The sequence below is a fragment of the Salmo trutta genome, chromosome 29 (genome assembly GCF_901001165.1).
Source record: "Salmo trutta chromosome 29, fSalTru1.1, whole genome shotgun sequence".
In the NCBI taxonomy this organism is placed as follows: domain Eukaryota; kingdom Metazoa; phylum Chordata; class Actinopteri; order Salmoniformes; family Salmonidae; genus Salmo; species Salmo trutta.
This window is the reverse complement of record NC_042985.1, coordinates 10,992,186-11,014,536: the sequence shown is the minus strand read 5'-3', so window position 1 is coordinate 11,014,536 and position 22,351 is coordinate 10,992,186. Positions and strand designations below refer to the sequence as shown.

Here is a 22,351-nt window from a genome sequence, read left to right as displayed (position 1 = left end):
CAGCAGGACAGTATCATCGATGGTTTCATCACCTTCTATCTCAAAAATGCAAGTAAACATCCCTGTGGCGCACGCACGGGTGGACGGACACACATGGACCTAATGGACGCATGTATGGACACACACACACACACACACACACACACACACACACACACACACACACACACACACACACACACACACACACACACACTACCTACAGTCCATGCCAATGAATACAGAAATGAAAACTGAAAACTGACCCATGCAATGAAGAACCCAATGAAAGCAGACTTTAACAGTGTTATGATAATATATCTTTATCATGTTCATTACAGGCAGACCCCTACATTAACACGGCCCATGGACACATGATCTCCTATTGGGATGGATGTGTCCACTATCTCATGTACCTGCTCATGGTTGCAGCAATAACCTGGGGGTATGTGCTTTACATTGACTTTATAGCCGTTTAGGAGACACATCCAAAGAGGTTTAGAAAAATAACATTTAAGTGAGTCTGTTAAGACTGTATAAGTAAGTTCAATGGAGTCTATTAAGACTGTATAACTAACTAAGTTCAATGGAGTCTGTTAAGACTATATAAGTAAATTCAATGGAATCTGTTAAGACTATATAAGTAAGTTCAATGGAGTCTATTAAGACCATATAACTAAGTTCAATGGAATTTTTAAGACTATATAAGTAAGTTTAATGGAGTTTGTTTAAGCAATAAGGCTTGAGGAGGTGTGGTATATGGCCAATATACCACGGATAAGGGCTGTTCTTAAGCACAACGCATTGCAGAGCGCCTGGATACAGCCCTTAGCCGTGGTATACTGGCCATATACCACAAACCCCCGAGGTGCCTTATTGCTATTATAAACTGGTTACCAACGTAATTAGAGCAGTAAAAATAATTGTTTTGTCATACCTGTGGTATACGGTCTGATATACCACGGCTGTCAGTAGGTGGATAAACAGCGATGGGTTTAACATCAGTAAGTGGTTTAACAGCGATGGGTTTAACATCAGTAGGTGGATTAACAGCGATAGGTTTAACATCAGTAAGTGGTTTAACAGCGATGGGTTTAACATCAGTAGGTGGATTAACAGCGATAGGTTTATTATCAGTAGGTGGATTAACAGCGATAGGTTTAACATCAGTAGGTGGATTAACAGCGATAGGTTTAACATCATTAGGTGGATTAACAGCGATGGGTTTAACATCAGTAGGTGGATTAACAGCGATAGGTTTAACATCATTAGGTGGATTAACAGCGATGGGTTTAACATCAGTAGGTGGATTAACAGCGATAGGTTCAACATCATTAGGTGGATTAACAGCGATAGGTTTAACATCATTAGGTGGATTAACAGCGATGGGTTTAACATCAGTAGGTGGATTAACAGCGTTGGGTTTATTATCAGTAGGTGGATTAACAGCGATGGGTTTAACATCATTAGGTGGATTAACAGCGATAGGTGTAACATCAGTAGGTGGATTAAGAGCGATGGGCTTAACATTAGGTGGATTAACAGCGATAGGTTTAACATCATTAGGTGGATTAACAGCGATAGGTTTAACATCAGTAGGTGGATTAACAGCGATGGGCTTAACATTAGGTGGATTAACAGCGATAGGTTTAACATCATTAGGTGGATTAACAGCGATAGGTTTAACATCAGTAGGTGGATTAACAGCGATGGGCTTAACATTAGGTGGATTAACAGCGATAGGTTTAACATCAGTAGGTTGATTAACAGCGATGGGTTTAACATAATTAGGTGGATTAACAGCGATGGGTTCAACATCAGTAGGTGGATTAACAGCGTTGGGTTTATTATCATTAGGTGGATTAACAGCGATAGGTTTAACATTAGGTGGATTAACAGCGATGGGTTTAACATCAGTAGGTTGATTAACAGCGATAGGTTTAACATCAGTAGGTTGATTAACAGCGATAGGTTTAACATCATTAGGTGGATTAACAGCGATGGGCTTAACATCAGTAGGTGGATTAACAGCGATAGGTTTAACATCATTAGGTGGATTAACAGCGATGCGTGTAACATCAGTAGGTGGATTAACAGCGATAGGTTTAACATTAGGTGGATTAACAGCGATAGGTTCAACATCATTAGGTGGATTAACAGCGATGGGTTTAACATCAGTAAGTGGATTAACAGCGATGGGTTTAACATCATTAGGTGGATTAACAGCGATGGGCTTAACATTAGGTTGATTAACAGCGATAGGTTCAACATCAGTAGGTGGATTAACAGCGATGCGTGTAACATCAGTAGGTGGATTAACAGCGATAGGTTTAACATTAGGTGGATTAACAGCGATAGGTTCAACATCAGTAGGTGGATTAACAGCGTTGGGTTTATTATCAGTAGGTGGATTAACAGCGATAGGTTTAACATCAGTAGGTGGATTAACAGCGATAGGTTCAACATCAGTAGGTGGATTAACAGCGATGGGTTTAACATCAGTATGTGGATTAACAGCGATAGGTTTAACATCAGTAGGTGGATTAACAGCGATAGGTTTAACATCAGTAGGTGGATTAACAGCGATAGGTTTAACATCATTAGGTGGATTAACAGCGATAGGTTCAACATCAGTAGGTGGATTAACAGCGATGGGTTTAACATCATTAGGTGGATTAACAGCGATGGGTTTAACATCATTAGGTGGATTAACAGCGATGCGTGTAACATCAGTGCTCCATTATCGGTTAGACCGGCCATAGCCAGGTGCACCGCGGGTCAGAGAACTAACGTAGCAGGTTAGGAGAATTAACATAGCAGGTTAGGAGAATTAACATAGCAGGTTAGGATAATTAACCTAGGAGGTTAGGAGAATTAACATAGCAGGTTAGGATAAATAACCTAGCAGGTTAGAATAATTAACGTAGCAGGTTAGGAGAATTAACATAGCAGGTTAGGATAATTAACCTAGCAGGTTAGGATAATTAATATAGCAGGTTAGGATAATTAACATAGCAGGTTAGGATAATTAACCTAGGAGGTTAGGAGAATTAACATAGCAGGTTAGGATAAATAACCTAGCAGGTTAGGATAAATAACCTAGCAGGTTAGAATAATTAACGTAGCAGGTTAGGAGAATTAATGTGGCAGGTTAGGATAATTAACGTGGCAGGTTAAGAGAATTAACATGGCAAATTAGGAGAATTAACGTGGCAGGTTAGGAGAATTAACGTAGCAGGTTAGGAGAATTAATGTGGCAGGTTAGGATAATTAACGTAGCAGGTTAGGATAACTAACGTGGCAGGTTAGGAGAATTAACGTGGCAGGTTATGAGAATTAACGTAGCAGGTTAGGAGAATTAATGTGGCAGGTTAGGATAACTAACGTGGCAGGTTAGGAGAATTAACGTGGCAGGTTATGAGAATTAACGTAGCAAATTAGGAGAATTAACGTGGCAGGTTAGGAGAATTAAAGTGGCAGGTTAGGAGAATTAACGTAGCAGGTTAGGAGAAGTAATGTGGCAGGTTAGGAGAATTAACGTAGCAGGTAAGGATAATTAACTTGGCAGATTAGCAGAATTAACGTGGCAGGTTAGGAGAATTAACGTAGCAGGTTAGGAGAATTAACGTGGCAGGTTAGGATAATTAACGTAGCAGGTTAGGAGAATTAATATAGTATGTTAGTATTGATGCATCCCCAAGGACCGGTGATATTTGCTAAAGCAACTGACCCACAGTGTGCAGGCTTTTGTTCCATTATTGTGCTAAACAACACACCTGATTCAACTGATCAACAAATCATCACACCGTGTCTTGATGAATTGAATCAGCTTTTAGTCACACACAGATAGACATTGGACTGACACATTCTTTCTCAGGGGGATTTACCTTGCTTGCCGACCTATTTCCCTTTGGGTACAATACATTTTGGTTGATTGGTTGGTTGGTTGGTTGATTGATTGGTTGATCGGTCAAAATGTGTGTATGTGTACCACTAAAAGCTTATTTAAAGATCACGTGTGTAGTTGGAAGCAGCAAACGAAACAGAAGAGGCTGTCCTGTGCCATCGAAACAGGCTGTCCTGTGCCATCAGTCCCAAGAGAGACAAAAGCTGGGGCCATCTTTAGACACAGCAGGCACGTTGCCTAACCAGGCTAAATATAGAGGTAGAGAGAGGCCGAGTGGACGGACAGACAGACAGACAGACAGACAGACAGACAGACAGACAGACAGACAGACAGACAAGCAGAGAGACAAGCAGACAGACAGACAGACAGACAGACAGACAGGCTCATACAGACAAGCAGGAAAACAGGCATGTAGACAAGCAGGAAAACAGGCAGACAGGCAGACAGACAGACAGACAGACAGACAGACAGACAGACAGACAAGCAGAGAGACAAGCAGACAGACAGACAGACAGACAGACAGGCTCATACATCTTGTTTCAATGCCTCTCCATGCTAGGAATGACAGCAGTAGGCTACAAGGAAATAGGCCCAGTACAGAGATTGATAGTGGAGAGATATTCCACTCATGATACTGACAGAATATGACAGTGAACAGCTCAGGAGAGTGTAGGTCTATGCTATGGTACAGGGTTCATAGAAGACGTATGGTATGCTTGTACAGTATATAGAAGTAAAGTTTCTGAATTTATTCAACACCAGATGCGTAACAAGAAATCCAGCTATTCTAGTGTATCTTCCAGCTTTCATGTTGAGATTGTCAAAGCGGATCCTTCATTTTTTTAAATTCTTTCTCCTCCTCATCTTCTCCCTCTTTCTTTCTCCCCCTCCACTTCTTGTTCTTATACTCTCTCTGTCTTATCTTGTCTTCTCTCCTCCTCAGGCCCAGTTCTCCCACATCGGTGCATCTCTCCACACGCGGACGTCGTTCTCCTACAGAGTACCAGTTGACAGCCAGATTGTCTTTCTATTAGTCAACGCCCTGTATGCCATCGTACCCCAAGCCCTCTGCTACCGCTGTGTCACTAGCCCTGCCTTCTTCCTCAGAGACCAACAAAATGACAAGAAGACTGACTGAAGGAACTGGTGGACTGACCAACTGGCTGACTGGCTGGCTGACCGACTCAGGCCCTGACTACACAGAAACCAGTCCAAAAGTATCTCTCTGCCTAGCATAACCTGGTGGCCAGTCTGTTTCATGTTCTGCACTGGCCAATTCCAAGTGTAGTATATTCAATACTCACAACTGTACTCTTTAGTGTACACTACTGTAGTCTCACTGCTGTATTCTACTGGCAGCAACACAACAGTAATGAGACTTAAAAACAGCATCCAAGCATATCTTGCTCAGTGGTACATTCCTTTACATAGAAAGAAAACTTGATACCTTTACTCTTCATTTCTGTTTGTCAGTGACTAGTCTTAGCCTATTATGTGACTGATTTAGGATCAGTTTAGCCTTTTAGATTGCAATGAATAACAATACATGGACGGGGGGACCTGATGGGGGACCTGATCCTAGATCAGCAGCACTCCTACTCTGGGATATGTTAGGAATACAGCACTGTTCTAAATGTGTTTTCAGCTAAATGACTTCTTGTATTCTCTGGTTCTGTCAAGCATTACAACGTTTACTTTTAAATAAAACAAAAGGTTTGTTGTCATAAAATGCAATATGGTGAATCAAAATAGATTGTGTTATGTTTAAAGGTGTTTGGAGAGGATTCAAGGACTAGTTTTGTGGACGCAATATTTGGATATTTGTGTCTAATTTATATTTTCAAGTGTTAAAAACCTGAAATAAATCTCAATTTGTAAAATCTGATTTGTGTTTTCTGGCTCTGTTTGTGCTCTTGCATGTGAGATGTCCGTGTTATCCAAATAATACGTGTTTGCAAACACTGAGTGCATTCCAATGAGTTTATTCTGTAAAAGTCTTGTCCATAAACAGCAAAAAACAGTTTACTATAAACTACAAACCTTTAAAATGTAAAACATGTTCTAATTCAGAGCATTAACAAAGATTGAAATGTTTAAATAAAAAAATGAAAATGTAGGAGTTTACATTTCACACAGTATTATAATCAACTATCATCAAAAAAATAAATAGAATATATTTTCATAAAGACATAGGAAGGAGAGCAGGCTACTGGCATACCATTGATGGGAGTGTGTAACAGTAAGTTTGGATGCTGAACCAAGGCAGAAAACACAATTTTCCAGTATGCCAGACGCCAACTTTACACCAAACACTAAAGCTGCATTCATGACAAGTCGGAAACTCTGAAAATATGACTTGTAAACTCGGAGCAACGAGTTCTGTGCATTTACGTGTCTTGAACTCGTTGAGAACGCTGATTGCTTAATGGCAAACAAGCTGCGTCAATAATTTTGTAAACAAATTATAGTGTTAAAAAAAACATAAATAGCCCGTTTTTTAAAAATAAATAGTGGTTTGTTGTTGCATTTAACTGCCAAAAATGTTGTTATCGAGGTACTTTCCTTAGTAGGTGATGTCAGAGGTCAGCACAGGAATGATACCCGAGTTTCCCACTTGTAAATAGTTCGAGGGCAGTTCAAATGTTGTTTTTTTTCACTCGGAAGCTTGTATTTCTGAGTTTCCAATATGTCATAAATGCCTCAGGATGAAAACCAATATATCGTCTGAGAAAGGTGCTTGCAAACATGGTTGTGTTATGTCTTTTTTTCTCCTTCACTGCACTGTGGAAGAAGTGTGAATGGAAAAACAGCACGTATACTGAACAAATATATAAACGCAACATGCAACAATTTCAAAGATTTTACTGAATTTATATAAACGCAACATGCAACAATTTAAAAGATTTTACTGGGTTACAGTTCATATAAGGAAATCAGTCAATTTAAATGAATTAATTAGGCCCTAATCTATTGATTTCACATGAGTGGGCAGTGGCGCAGCCATGAGACCAGCCACCTGGACAGCCAATCAGAATGAGTTTTTCCCCACAAAAGGGCTTTTTTACAGACAGAAATACACCTCAGTTTCATCAGCTGTCCAGGTGGCTGGTCTCAGATGATCCCGTGAAGGTGAAGAAGCTGGATGTGGAAGTCCTGGGCTGGTGTGGTTACACATGGTCTGCGGTTGTGAGGCTGGTTGGATGTACTGCCAAATTCTCTAAAATGACGTTGGAGGCGGCTTATGGTAGAGAAATGAACATTCAATTCTCTGGCAACAGCTCTGGTGGACATTCCTGCAGTCAGCATGCCAATTGCACGCTCCCTCAAAACTTGCGACATCTGTGGCATTGTGTTGTGTGACAAAACTTTTATTGTCCCTAGCACAAGGAGCACCTGTGTAACGCTAATTTAATCAGCTTCTTGATATGCCACACCTGTCAGGTGAATTGATTATCTTGGCAAAGGAGAAATGCTCACTAACAGGGATGTAAACAAATTTGTGCACCAAATTTGAGAGAAATAATGTTTTTGTACGTATGAAACATTTCTGGGATCTTTTATTTCAGCTCATGAAACATTTTACATGTTGCATTTACCTTTTTGTTCAGTATAATTGAAAACGTTAAGAAAATAACTAGGTAGTTGTGTACAACAGTTGAGCATGCCACTATAGAATGCTTTTAAAATATACCATAACCCATTCTACTGACACACGTTAAAACCGATTCATCACTTCCCATAGAAAGATGAAGGCAGCGTAGTGCACTACAGTATGTAGGTGGTATGGTTCCATTTGGGATGCGGACGAGTAGTTAGCTAGATCAGTCAGGTAGAATACTGGCCCTATACTCTACAGCCAAAGTCAAATATATAGATAGAGAGTTAGAGAGTCGGTTTGTGCACAACACTTTCTACATTTATCTATCTCTTTTTCCATTCATCTTTTGCGGGTTACATAAAAGAGCAACATACAGTGCTGAGTGATATGGATATGTTATACAGTCAGTTAAACACACATTTCAAATTTCCAGTAGCTTTCCCCAAATTCTCAGGTTTCCCATGAATTCCAGTCGTATGACCACCGGATTTCCTGCTTATTCCCTCCTGAACTTAGGAATATTCCAACCAGGATTTCTGGAAAACTGGACATTTTTGAAAATGTACTGGAATTTCGCAACCCTAAGCTAGTCCCTCCCCTTAAACCATTGTTTTATAAAAGCAAATCCAAGATACAACTAGTATGATCAGAACACTGCAATATCCAACATATATCAATCATCATAGACCACAAGGGAGTATATTATACTGTATATTCATACAAGTTTTATTAAACATTAGCTAACATGTTTACCTATATGACATCATTGATGAATTAATCAGATAGTGGAGGCTAAGGGTCAATATAAATATCAATTGATGCTTATTTTACACTGTTTAGATATGAAATGTGGTGTTCTGATTTTGAAAGAGACGGGGACACAAGTGTGTGTGTATGTTGTTTTGAAGCTAGTTACTTTGGCTCTAGTCTAGCCTGGGTGTCTATTGGCTGAAGCAGAGTTGTACACATGTAGTGATATACTGTAGTGTTGTTTCTACATAGAGATAGACGTGAATCGCCCATTACAGGTAGTGCTAGAGGTGGTGATTATGGGAGTTTGACCATTCCAATATGACGTGACAGCAATATATATATACCTTCCCTTCCCTCTGCAGCTGTCCACAGCACCTAATGTTCTTCTCTCAGCAACTGGTTCTGGAACAGAAGACATACAAATATTCTAATTGAAAAATATCCTATTAAACAATTACAATACACATCAGAAACATAAGTATCTGACAGTGACACAGGACACAATGCAGTGATATAATAATGCTGTTTGAATGATACAAGAGAATCAGAACAATTATTTTGCTACCATGCCCCCTGGTGTCAGTATTCATGCATTGAATGAACAATATCTGCAACATTTTCACCTCCATTTTAATCTTTGCTAAATCAAATAATTTAGTAATCAAGTGTTGATCTTGCAACACTAACACTTTGCGGTACTAAGGAAGGAATAAACATACCTGTGACTGAAATGTGTCAGCAATGTCCTGTCAACTAGGGTCAATGTCACGCCAAGCATACAAACAGATCTGGGATCAGGCTACATCCACCATGGTTGGGGTCAATTCAAATTGAAGACAGTCAATTCAAGAAGTAGACCGAAATTCTGACTTAATTGTTGTAAAAATTATATATTTTCGATAAACTGAAAAAGAGAACCTATTTATTTTAAATAAATAAAATGTTATTTTAAATTGAAATCCTTTCCTGATTTAACTGACTTTAATTAGAATTGTCCCCAACCCTGACCCCCCCCCCCCCTCCCCCCGGGCGGCTCACCTTGCTGTCGGCAGTGTTCTGGATGATGCCGTTATCGGGGTCTCCCCCCTCCGATCCGCTCTTCTGATCCTCCTCTTTCCCGTCCTCCAGATCCTCCTCTCCAGACGAGATCCTGGACAGCTTGGACGACTTCTGGGGACAACACACACAGATCAGCACTATTTATTTATTCAGTGAATGCAAAAAAATGTGGTGCATTGTTTTCTCCACCCCACAGGCCATAGGGGGCTTGCTTTTATGCCCCATCGCTGGAGGTTGGCGGGGCATGGGCCGTGGCCAGTTATGAACCTATTGAGGACCGCTACTTCCTGAGGACGTTGAAACCAGGAAGTTGTTGTGTGCAGGTAGTGATGAGGTGCTTATTTGTCAGAACAGCACTCATGCAACACTAAATGGACGTGCATGTCATTGCTACGCAGACGACACACAATTAATCTTCTCCTTTCCCCCTTCTGATAACCAGGTGGCGAATCACATCTCTGCATGTCTGGCAGACATATCAGTGTGGATGACGGATCACCACCTCAAGCTGAACCTCAGCAAGACGGAGCTGCTCTTCCTCCCGGGGAAGGACTGCCCGTTCCATGATCTCGCCATCACGGTTGACAACTCCATTGTGTCCTCCTCCCAGAGTGCTAAGAGCCTTGGCCTGACCCTGGACAACACCCTGTTGTTCTCCGCTAACATCAAGGCGGTGACCCGATCCTGTAGGTTCATGCTCTACAACATTCGCAGAGTACGACCCTGCCTTTACACAGGAAGCGGCGCAGGTCCTAATCCAGGCACTTGTCATCTCCCGTCTGGATTACTGCAACTCGCTGTTGGCGGGGCTCCCTGCCTGTGCCATTAAACCCCTACAACTCATCCAGAATGCCGCAGCCCGTCTGGTGTTCAAACTTCCCAAGTTCTCTCACGTCACCCCGCTCCTCCACACACTCCACTGGCTTCCAGTTGAAGCTCGCATCTGCTACAAGACCATGGTGCTTGCCTACGGAGCTGTGAGGGGAACGGCACCTCCGTACCTTCAGGCTCTGATCAGGCCCTACACCCAAAGAAGGGCACTGCGTTCATCCACCTCTGGCCTGCTGGCCCCCCTACCTCTGCGGAAGCACAGTTCCCGCTCAGCCCAGTCAAAACTGTTCACTGCTCTGGCACCCCAATGGTGGAACAAGCTCCCTCACGACGCCAGGACAGCGGAGTCAATCACCACCTTCCGGAGACACCTGAAACCCCACCTCTTTAAGGAATACCTGGGATAGGATTAAGTAATCCTTCTAACCCCCCCCCCAAAAAAAATAGATATAGATGTACTATTGTAAAGTGGTTGTTCCACTAGATATCATAAGGTGAATGCACCAATTTGTAAGTCGCTCTGGATAAGAGCGTCTGCTAAATGATGTAAATGTAAATGTGCTTTGCTAGTGGATAGCTAGAGTCCATGATACTGTATCAATAAGTATTTCATAAAATTTCCCAGATATGATTTGCTGTCTTGCAATATGTGGGAAACATAGACCCTCATTGAACAATAAAGTAAGTACTTAATGAAGTTAAATGAATGCATCCATTATTCTTTGAACTGGACATTTTTTAAATAATTTCTGGCCCCAAAATGATCTGTAGGTATCTGAAAAAGTAAGCATGGCTAATGATGTTTCAACCAATGCCCAGTCAGGCTTCATCAGATCTGCTCCCTGTTAGAGTATCATAATGTATTAACATCCTGTTAGAGTATCATAATGTATTAACATCCCTGTTAGAGTATCATAATGTATTAACATCCTGTTAGAGTATCTTAATGTATTAACATCCCTGTTAGAGTATCATAATGTATTAACATCCTTTTAGAGTATCATAATGTATTAACATCGCTGTTAGAGTATCATAATGTATTAACATCCCTGTTAGAGTATCAAAATGTATTAACATCCTTTTAGAGTATCATAATGTATTAACATCGCTGTTAGAATATCATAATGTATTAACATCCCTGTTAGAGTATCATAATGTATTAACATCCCTGTTAGAGTATCATATGTATTAACATCCTGTTAGAATATCATAATGTATTAACATCCCTGTTAGAGTATCATAATGTATTAACATCCCTGTTAGAATATCATAATGTATTAACATCCCTGTTAGAGTATCATAATGTATTAACATCCCTGTTAGAATATCATAATGTATTAACATCCTGTTAGAGTATCATAATGTATTAACATCCCTGTTAGAGTATCATATGTACTAACATCCTGTTAGAATATCATAATGTATTAACATCCCTGTTAGAGTATCATAATGTATTAACATCCCTGTTAGAGTATCATAATGTATTAACATCCCTGTTAGAGTATCATAATGTATTAACATCCTGTTAGAGTATCATAATGTATTAACATCCCTGTTAGAGTATCATAATGTATTAACATAACATCCCTGTTAGAGTATCATAATGTATTAACATAACATCCCTGTTAGAGTATCATAATGTATTAACATCCTGTTAGAGTATCATAATGTATTAACATAACATCCATGTTAGAGTATCATAATGTATTAACATAACATCCCTGTTAGAATATTATAATGTATTAACATCCCTGTTAGAGTATCATAATGTATTAACATCCCTGTTAGAGTATCATAATGTATTAACATCCCTGTTAGAGTATCATAATGTATTAATATCCTGTTAGAGTATCATAATGTATTAACATCCCTGTTAGAGTATGATAATGTATTAACATCCCTGTTAGAATATCATAATGTACTAACATCCTGTTAGAGTATCATAATGTATTAACATAACATCCCTGTTAGAGTATCATAATGTATTAACATCCCTGTTAAAGTATCATAATGTATTAACATCCCTGTTAGAGTATCATAATGTATTAATATCCTGTTAGAGTATCATAATGTATTAACATCCCTGTTAGAGTATCATAATGTATTAACATCCTGTTAGAGTATCATTATGTATTAACATCCTGTTAGAGTATCATAATGTATTAACATCCCTGTTAGAGGTTCATAATGTATTAACATCCTGTTAGAGTATCATAATGTATTAACATCCCTGTTAGAATATCATAATGTATTAACATCCTGTTAGAGTATCATAATGTATTAACATCCCTGTTAGAATATCATAATGTATTAACATAACATCCCTGTTAGAATATCATAATGTGTTAACATAACATCCCTGTTAGAATATCATAATGTATTAACATAACATCCCTGTTAGAATATCATAATGTATTAACATAACATCCCTGTTAGGATATCATAATGTATTAACATCCTGTTAGAGTGTCATAATGTATTAACATCCCTGTTAGAGTATCATAATGTATTAACATCCCTGTTAGAGTATAATAATGTATTAACATCCCTGTCAGAGTATCATAATGTATTAATATCCTGTTAGAGTATCATAATGTATTAACATCCCTGTTAGAGTATCAAAATGTATTAACATCCTGTTAGAGTATCATAATGTATTAACATCCATGTTAGAGTATCATAATGTATTAACATCCTGTTAGAGTATCATAATGTATTAACATCCCTGTTAGAGTATCATAATGTATTAGCATCCCTGTTAGAGTATCATAATGTATTAACATCCCTGTTAGAGTATCATAATGTATTAACATCCCTGTTAGAGTATCATAATGTATTAACATCCCTGTTAGAGTATCATAATGTATTAACATCCCTGTTAGAATACCATAATGTATTAACATAACATCCCTGTTAGAATATCATAATGTATTAACATCCCTGTTAGAATATCATAATGTGTTAACATAACATCCCTGTTAGAATATCATAATGTATTAACATAACATCCCTGTTAGAATATCATAATGTATTAACATAACATCTCTGTTAGGATATCATAATGTATTAACATCCTGTTAGAGTGTCATAATGTATTAACATCCCTGTTAGAGTATCATAATGTATTAACATCCCTGTTAGAGTATCATAATGTATTAACATCCCTGTTAGAGTATCATAATGTATTAACATCCCTGTTAGAGAATCATAATGTATTAACATCCTGTTAGAGTATCATAATGTATTAACATCCCTGTTAGAATATCATAATGTATTAACATCCTGTTAGAGTATCATAATGTATTAACATAACATCCCTGTTAGAATATCATAATGTATTAACATCCTGTTAGAGTATCATAATGTATTAACATCCTGTTAGAGTGTCAAAATGTATTAACATCCCTGTTAGAGTATCATAATATATTAACATAACATCCCTGTTAGAATATCATAATGTATTAACATAACATCCCTGTTAGAATATCATAATGTATTAACATCCTGTTAGAATATCATAATGTATTAACATCCTGTTAAAGTATCATAATGTATTAACATCCCTGTTAGAATATCATAATGTATTAACATCCCTGTTAGAGTATCATAATGTATTAACATCCTGTTAGAGTATCATAATGTATTAACATAACATCCCTGTTAGAATATCATAATGTATTAACATCCCTGTTAGAGTATCATAATGTATTAACATCCCTGTTAGAGTATCATAATGTATTAACATCCCTGTTAGAGTATCATAATGTATTAATATCCTGTTAGAGTATCATAATGTATTAACATCCCTGTTAGAGTATCATAATGTATTAACATCCTGTTAGAGTATCATAATGTATTAACATCCCTGTTAGAGTATCATATTGTATTAACATAACATCCCTGTTAGAATATCATAATGTATTAACATCCCTGTTAGAGTATCATAATGTATTAACATCCCTGTTAGAGTATCATAATGTATTAACATCCCTGTTAGAGTATCATAATGTATTAATATCCTGTTAGAGTATCATAATGTATTAACATCCCTGTTAGAGTATCATAATGTAGTAACATCCTGTTAGAGTATCATAATGTATTAACATCCTGTTAGAGTATCATAATGTATTAACATAACATCCCTGTTAGAATATCATAATGTATTAACATCCCTGTTAGAGTATCATAATGTATTAACATCCCTGTTAGAGTATCATAATGTATTAACATCCCTGTTAGAGTATCATAATGTACTAACATCCTGTTAGAGTATCATAATGTACTAACATCCTGTTAGAGTATCATAATGTATTAACATCCTGTTAGAGTATCATAATGCATTAACATCCCTGTTAGAGTATCATAATGTATTAACATAACATCCCTGTTAGAGTATCATAATGTATTAACATAACATCCCTGTTAGAGTATCATAATGTATTAACATCCTGTTAGAGTATCATAATGTATTAACATAACATCCCTGTTATAATATCATAATGTATTAACCTCCCTGTTAGAGTATCATAATGTATTAACATCCCTGTTAGAGTATCATAATGTATTAACATCCCTGTTAGAGTATCATAATGTATTAATATCCTGTTAGAGTATCATAATGTATTAACATCCCTGTTAGAGTATCATAATGTATTAACATCCTGTTAGAGTATCATAATGTATTAACATCCCTGTTAGAGTATGATAATGTATTAACATCCCTGTTAGAATATCATAATGTACTAACATCCTGTTAGAGTATCATAATGTATTAACATAACATCCCTGTTAGAGTATCATAATGTATTAACATCCCTGTTAAAGTATCATAATGTATTAACATCCCTGTTAGAGTATCATAATGTATTAACATCCCTGTTAGATTATCATAATGTATTAACATCCTGTTAGAGTATCATAATGTATTAACATCCCTGTTAGAGTATCATAATGTATTAACATCCTGTTAGAGTATCATAATGTATTAACATCCCTGTTAGAGGTTCATAATGTATTAACATCCTGTTAGAGTATCATAATGTATTAACATCCCTGTTAGAATATCATAATGTATTAACATCCTGTTAGAGTATCATAATGTATTAACATCCCTGTTAGAATATCATAATGTATTAACATAACATCCCTGTTAGAATATCATAATGTATTAACATCCCTGTTAGAATATCATATTGTGTTAACATAACATCCCTGTTAGAATATCATAATGTATTAACATAACATCCCTGTTAGAATATCATAATGTATTAACATCCTGTTAGAGTGTCATAATGTATTAACATTCCTGTTAGAGTATCATAATGTATTAACATCCCTGTTAGAGTATCATAATGTATTAACATCCCTGTTAGAGTATCATAATGTATTAACATCCCTGTTAGAGTATCATAATGTATTAATATCCTGTTAGAGTATCATAATGTATTAACATCCCTGTTAGAGTATCATAATGTATTAACATCCTGTTAGAGTATCATAATGTATTAACATCCATGTTAGAGTATCATAATGTATTAACATCCTGTTAGAGTATCATAATGTATTAGCATCCCTGTTAGAGTATCATAATGTATTAACATCCCTGTTAGAGTATCATAATGTATTAACATCCCTGTTAGAGTATCATAATGTATTAACATCCCTGTTAGAGTATCATAATGTATTAACATCCCTGTTAGAATATCATAATGTATTAACATAACATCCCTGTTAGAATATCATAATGTATTAACATCCCTGTTAGAATATCATAATGTGTTAACATAACATCCCTGTTAGAATATCATAATGTATTAACATAACATCCCTGTTAGAATATCATAATGTATTAACATAACATCCCTGTTAGAGTATCATAATGTATTAACATCCATGTTAAAGTATCATAATGTATTAACATCCCTGTTAGAGTATAATAATGTATTAATATCCTGTTAGAGTTTCATAATGTATAGAACTCCCTGTTAGAGTATCAATAATGTATTAACATGGCTTGTTGAGTATCATAATGGTATTAACATCAAACCATGTTAGAGGAAGTTCATAAGTGTGGTAGTAACATCCTGTTAGGAGTAATCATAATGTATTACATCCCTGTTATGAGGAACTGATAATGGATTAAACATCCCTGGGTGTAGGAATATTCATAATGTAACTAACATCCTGTTGAGTATCATAATGTTACTAAACAGTCCTGTTAGAGTAGCATAAATGTACTAACAGGTGCTCTGTTAGAGATAAATAATAATGTAATGAACAGAACATCCCTGTTAGAGTATCATAATGTATTAAACATCCATGTTAGTATCAATAATGTATTAACATCCTGTTAGAGTATAATAAGGTATTAATATCTCTGTAGAGTAAGCATAATGTATTACATCCTATCCCTGTGTGGGATATCATAATGTATTAACAATCCTTGTAGAGTATCAAGTATCTAATGTATTAACATCCTGTAGAGTATCATAATGTATTAACATCCTGTAGGAGGTTCATAATGTATTACATCCTGTTAGAATATCATAATGTATTAAATCCTGTTAGAGTATCATAATGTATTAACAATAACACCTCTTAGAATATCATAATGTATTAACATCCCTGTTAGAGAATCATAAGTATTAACATCCTGTTAGAGTGTCATAATGTATTAACATCCCTGTTAGAGTATCATAATGTATAACATCCCTGTTAGAGTATCATAATGTATTAATATCCTGTTAGAGTATCATAATGTTTAACATCCTGTTAGAGTATCATAATGTATTAACATCCTGTTAGAGTATCATAATGTATTAACATCCATGTTAGAGTATCATAATGTTAACATCCTGTTAGAGTATCATAATGTATTAACATCCTGTTAGAGTATCATAATGTATATCATCCCTGTTAGAGTATCATAATGTATTAACATCCCTGTAGAGTATCATAATGTATTAACATCCCTGTAGAGTATCATAATGTATTAACATCCCTGTTAGAGTATCATAATGTATACACCTGTGAATATCAATGTATAACATCCATCCCTGTTAGAATATCATAATGTATTAACATCCCTGTTAGAATATCATAATGTGTTAACATAACATCCCTGTTAGAATATCATAATGTATTAACATAACATCCCTGTTAGAATATCATAATGTATTAACATAACACCCCTGTTAGGATATCATAATGTATTAACATCCTGTTAGAGTGTCATAATGTATTAACATCCCTGTTAGAGTATCATAATGTATTAACATCCCTGTTAGAGTATCATAATGTATTAACATCCCTGTTAGAGTATCATAATGTAATAACATCCCTGTTAGAGTATCATAATGTATTAACATCCCTGTTAGAAAATCATAATGTATTAACATCCTGTTAGACTATCATAATGTATTAACATAACATCCCTGTTAGAATATCATAATGTATTAACATCCTGTTAGAGTATCATAATGTATTAACATCCCTGTTAGAGTATCATAATGTATTAACATCCCTGTTAGAGTATCATAATGTTTTAATATCCTGTTAGAGTATCATAATGTATTAACATCCCTGTTAGAGTATCATAATGTATTAACATCCTGTTAGAGTATCATAATGTATTAACATCCCTGTTAGAGTATGATAATGTATTAACATCCCTGTTAGAATATCATATGTACTAACATCCTGTAGAGTATCATAATGTATTAACATAACATCCCTGTTAGAGTATCATAATGTATTAACATCCCTGTTTAGAGTATCATAATGTATTAACATCCTGTTAGAGTATCATAATGTATTAACCATCCATGTTAGAGTATCATATGTATTAACAATCCTGTTAGAGTATCATAATGTATTAACATCCCTGTTAGAGTATCATATGATTAGCAATCCCTGTTAGAGTATTACACCTGTCGAGTATCAATGTATTAACATCCCTGTTAGAGTATCATAATGTATTAACATCCCTGTTAGAGTAATCATATGTATTAACATCCCTGTTAGAATATCATAATGATTAACATAACATCCCTGTTAGAATATCATAATGTATTAACATCCCTGTTAGAATATCTAATGGGTTAACATAACATCCCTGTTAGAATATCATAATGTATATAACATAACATCCCTGTTAGAATATCATAATGTATTAACATAACACCCCTGTTAGGATATCATAATGTATTAACATCCTGTTAGAGTGTCATAAGTATAACATCCCTGTTAGAGTATCATAATGTATTATAATAACATCCCTGTTAGAGTATCATAATGTATTAACATCCCTGTTAGAGTATCATAATGTATTAACATCCCTGTTAGAGTATCATAATGTATTAACATCCCTGTTAGAAAATCATAATGTATTAACATCCTGTTAGAGTATCATAATGTATTATAATAAACATCCCTGTTGAATAATATAACATCCTGTTAGAGTATCATAATGTATTAACATCCTGTTAGAGTATCTAATGTATTAACATCCTGTTAGAGTATCATAATGTATTAACATCCCTGTTAGAGTATTCATAATGTAACATCCTGTTACATATCATAATGTACTAACATCTGTTAGAGTATCATAATGTACTAACATCCTGTTAGAGTATCATAATGTACTAACATCCTGTTAGAGTTAGCATAATGTATTAACATAACATCCCTGTTAGAGTATCATAATGTATTAACATCCATGTTAAAGTAATTAATGTATTAACATCCCTGTTAGAGTATATATATCATTTTCAATTACCTGTTAGAGTATCATAATGTATAACATCCTGTTAGAGTATCTAATGTATTAACATCCTGTTAGAGTATCATAATGTATTAACATCCTGTTAGAGTATCATAATGTATTAACATCCCTGTAGAGTCATAAGTATTAACATCCTGTTAGAATATCATAATGTATAACATCCCTGTTAGAGTATCATAATGTATTAACATAACATCCTCTCTAGAATATCATAAATGTTAACATCCCTGTTAGAGAATCATAATGTATTAACATCCTGTTAGAGTGTCATAATGTATTAACATCCTGTTAGAGTGTCATAATGTATTAACATCCCTGTTAGAGTATCATAATGTATTAACATCCTGTTAGAGTATCATAATGTATTAATATCCTGTTAGAGTATCATAATGTATTAACATCCCTGTTAGAGTATCATAATGTATTAACATCCTGTAGAGTATATAATGTATTAACATCCATGTTTAGAGTATCATAATGTATTAAATCCTGTTAGAGTAGTCATAATGTATTAACATCCTGTTAGAGTATCATAATGTATTATCATCCCTGTTAGAGTACATAATGTATAACATCCTGTTAGAGATCATAATGTATTAACATCCCTGTTAGAGTATCATAATGTATAACATCCCTGTTAGAGTATCATAATGTATTAACATCCCTGTTAGAATATCATAATGTATTAACATAAACCCTGTTAGAATATCATAATGTATTAACATCCCTGTTAGAAATCATATGTGTTAACATAACATCCCTGTTAGAATATCATAATGTATTAAATAAACATCCCTGTTAGAATATCATAATGTATTAACATAACACCCCTGTTAGGATATCATAATGTATTAACATCCTGTTAGAGTGTCATAATGTATTAACATCCCTGTTAGAGATCATAATGTATTAACATCCTGTTAGAGTATCATAATGTATTAACATCCCTGTTAGAGTATCATAATGTAATAACATCCACTGTTAGAGTATCATAATGTATTAACATCCTGTTAGAAAATCATAATGTATTAACATCCTGTTAGAGTATCATAATGTATTAACATAACATCCTGTTAGAATATCATAAGTAAACATCCCTGTTAGAGTATCATAATGTATTAACATCCCTGTAGAGTATCATAATGTATTAACATCCCTGTTAGAGTATCATAATGTTTAATATCCTGTTAGAGTATCATAATGTATTAACATCCCTGTTGAGTATCATAAGTATTAACATCCTGTTAGAGTATCATAATGTATTAACATCCCTGTTAGAGTATGATAATGTAACACGTTAGAATATCATAATGTACTAACATCCGTTAGAGTATCATAATGTATTAACATAACATCCCGTTAGAGTATCATAATGTATTAACATCCTGTTAGAGTATCATAATGTATTAACATCCTGTTAGAGTATCATAAGTATTAACATCCATGTTAGAGTATCATAATGTATAACATCCTGTTAGAGTATCATAATGTATAACATCCCTGTTAGAGTATCATAATGTATTAACATCCTGTTAGAGTATCATAATGTATTAACATCCCTGTTAGAGTATCATAATGTATTAACATCCCTGTTAGAGTATCATAATGTATTAACATCCCTGTTAGAGTATCATAATGTATTAACATCCCTGTTAGAATATAATGTATTAACATAACATCCCTGTTAGAATATCATAATGTATTAACATCCCTGTTAGAATATCATAAGGGTTAACATAACATCCCTGTTAGAATATCATAATGTATTAACATAACATCCTGTTAGAATATCATAATGTATAACAAACACCCTGTTAGGATATCATAATGTATTAACATCCTGTTAGAGTGTCATAATGTATTAACATCCCTGTTAGAGTATCATAATGTAAACATCCCTGTTAGAGTATCATAATGTATTAATCCCTGTTAGAGTATCATAATGTATTAACATCCCTGTTAGAGTATCATAATTTATTAACATCCCTGTTAGAAATCATAATGTATTAACATCCTGTTAGAGTATCATAATGTATTATAATAAACATCCCTGTTAGAATATCATAATGTGTATTAAATCCCTGTTAGAGTATCATAATGTATTAAACATCCCTGTTAGAGTATCATAATGTATTAACATCCTGTTAGAGTATCATAATGTTTAATATCCTGTTAGAGTATCATAATGTTATTAACATCCCTGTTAGAGTATCATAATGTATTAACATCCGTTAGAGTATCATAATGTATTAACATCCCTGTTAGTATGATAATGTATTAACATCCCTGGAATATCATAATGTACTAACATCCTGTTAGAGTATCATAATGTATTAACATAACATCCCTGTTAGAGTATCATAATGTATTAACATCCTGTTAGAGTATCTAATGTATTAACATCCTGTTAGAGTATCATAATGTATTAACATCCATGTAGAGTATCATAAGTATAACATCTGTTAGAGTATCATAATGTATAACATCCCGTTAGAGTATCATAATGTATTAGCATCCCTGTTAGAGTATCATAATGTATTAACATCCCGTTAGAGTATCATAATGTATTAACATCCCTGTTAGAGTATCATAATGTTAACATCCCTGTTAGAGTAATAATGTATTAACATCCCTGTTAGAATATCATAATGTATTAACATAACATCCCTGTTAGAATATCATAATGTATAAACACCTGTTAGAATATCATAATGTGAAAAATAACATCCCGTTAGAATATCATAATGTATTAACATAACATCCTGTTAGAATATCATAATGTATTAACATAAACCCCCCTGTTAGGATATCATAATGTAGTAACATCCTGTTAGAGTGTCATAATGATTAACATCCCTGTTAGGAGGTCAGAATGTATTAAATCCTGTTAGAGTATCATAATGATTAACATCCCTGTTAGAGTATCATAATGTATTAACATCTGTTAGAGTATCATAATGTATTAACATCCTGTAGAAAATATAATGTATAACATCCTGTTAGAGTATCATAATGTATTATAATAAACATCCCTGTTAGAATATCATATGTATAACATCCCTGTTAGAGTATCATAATGTATTAACATCCCTGTTAGAGTATCATATGTATTAACATCCCTGTTAGAGTATCATAATGTTTAATATCCTGTTAGAGTATCATAATGTATTAACATCCTGTTAGAGTATCATAATGTAAAATCTGTTAGAGTATCATAATGTATTAACATCCCTGTTAGAGTAGATAATGTATTAACATCCCTGTTAGAATATCATAATGTACTAACATCCTGTTAGAGTAATATGTATTAACATAACATCCCTGTTAGAGTATCATAATGTATTAAAATCCCTGTTAGAGTATCATAATGTATTAAATCCTGTTAGAGTTAATGTATTAGCATCCATGTTAGAGTATCATAATGTATTAACATCCTGTTAGA

General features: G+C 34.8%; 2 protein-coding genes across 5 annotated transcripts in view; one reads left to right on the top strand and one right to left on the bottom strand.

Moving 5' to 3' along the window:
• On the top strand, positions 1-5,024 carry LOC115167470 (transmembrane 6 superfamily member 1-like; the record flags this gene model as incomplete). Its single annotated transcript, XM_029721897.1, has 3 exons — positions 1-48; positions 321-452; positions 4,782-5,024. Coding segments are annotated over 3 exons (423 nt in total), but the record flags the coding sequence as incomplete, so codon positions are not given.
• Positions 5,025-7,826: 2,802 nt separating this feature from the next.
• LOC115166904 (hepatoma-derived growth factor-related protein 3-like) overlaps positions 7,827-22,351 on the bottom strand; it is a 43,730-nt gene continuing 29,205 nt past the window's right edge. For 2 of the 4 annotated variants that reach the window (XM_029720821.1, XM_029720820.1), the window contains 3 exons: positions 9,276-9,407; positions 8,957-9,036; positions 7,827-8,639 (listed from right to left, as the gene is read on the bottom strand). In XM_029720821.1, the coding sequence (XP_029576681.1) occupies positions 8,627-8,639; positions 8,957-9,036; positions 9,276-9,407 (225 nt within the window). In that variant the 3' untranslated portion in view covers positions 7,827-8,626. The remainder of the gene's footprint in view (positions 8,640-8,956; positions 9,037-9,275; positions 9,408-22,351) is intronic. The other 2 variants (XM_029720823.1, XM_029720824.1) reach the window with 2 other exon arrangements.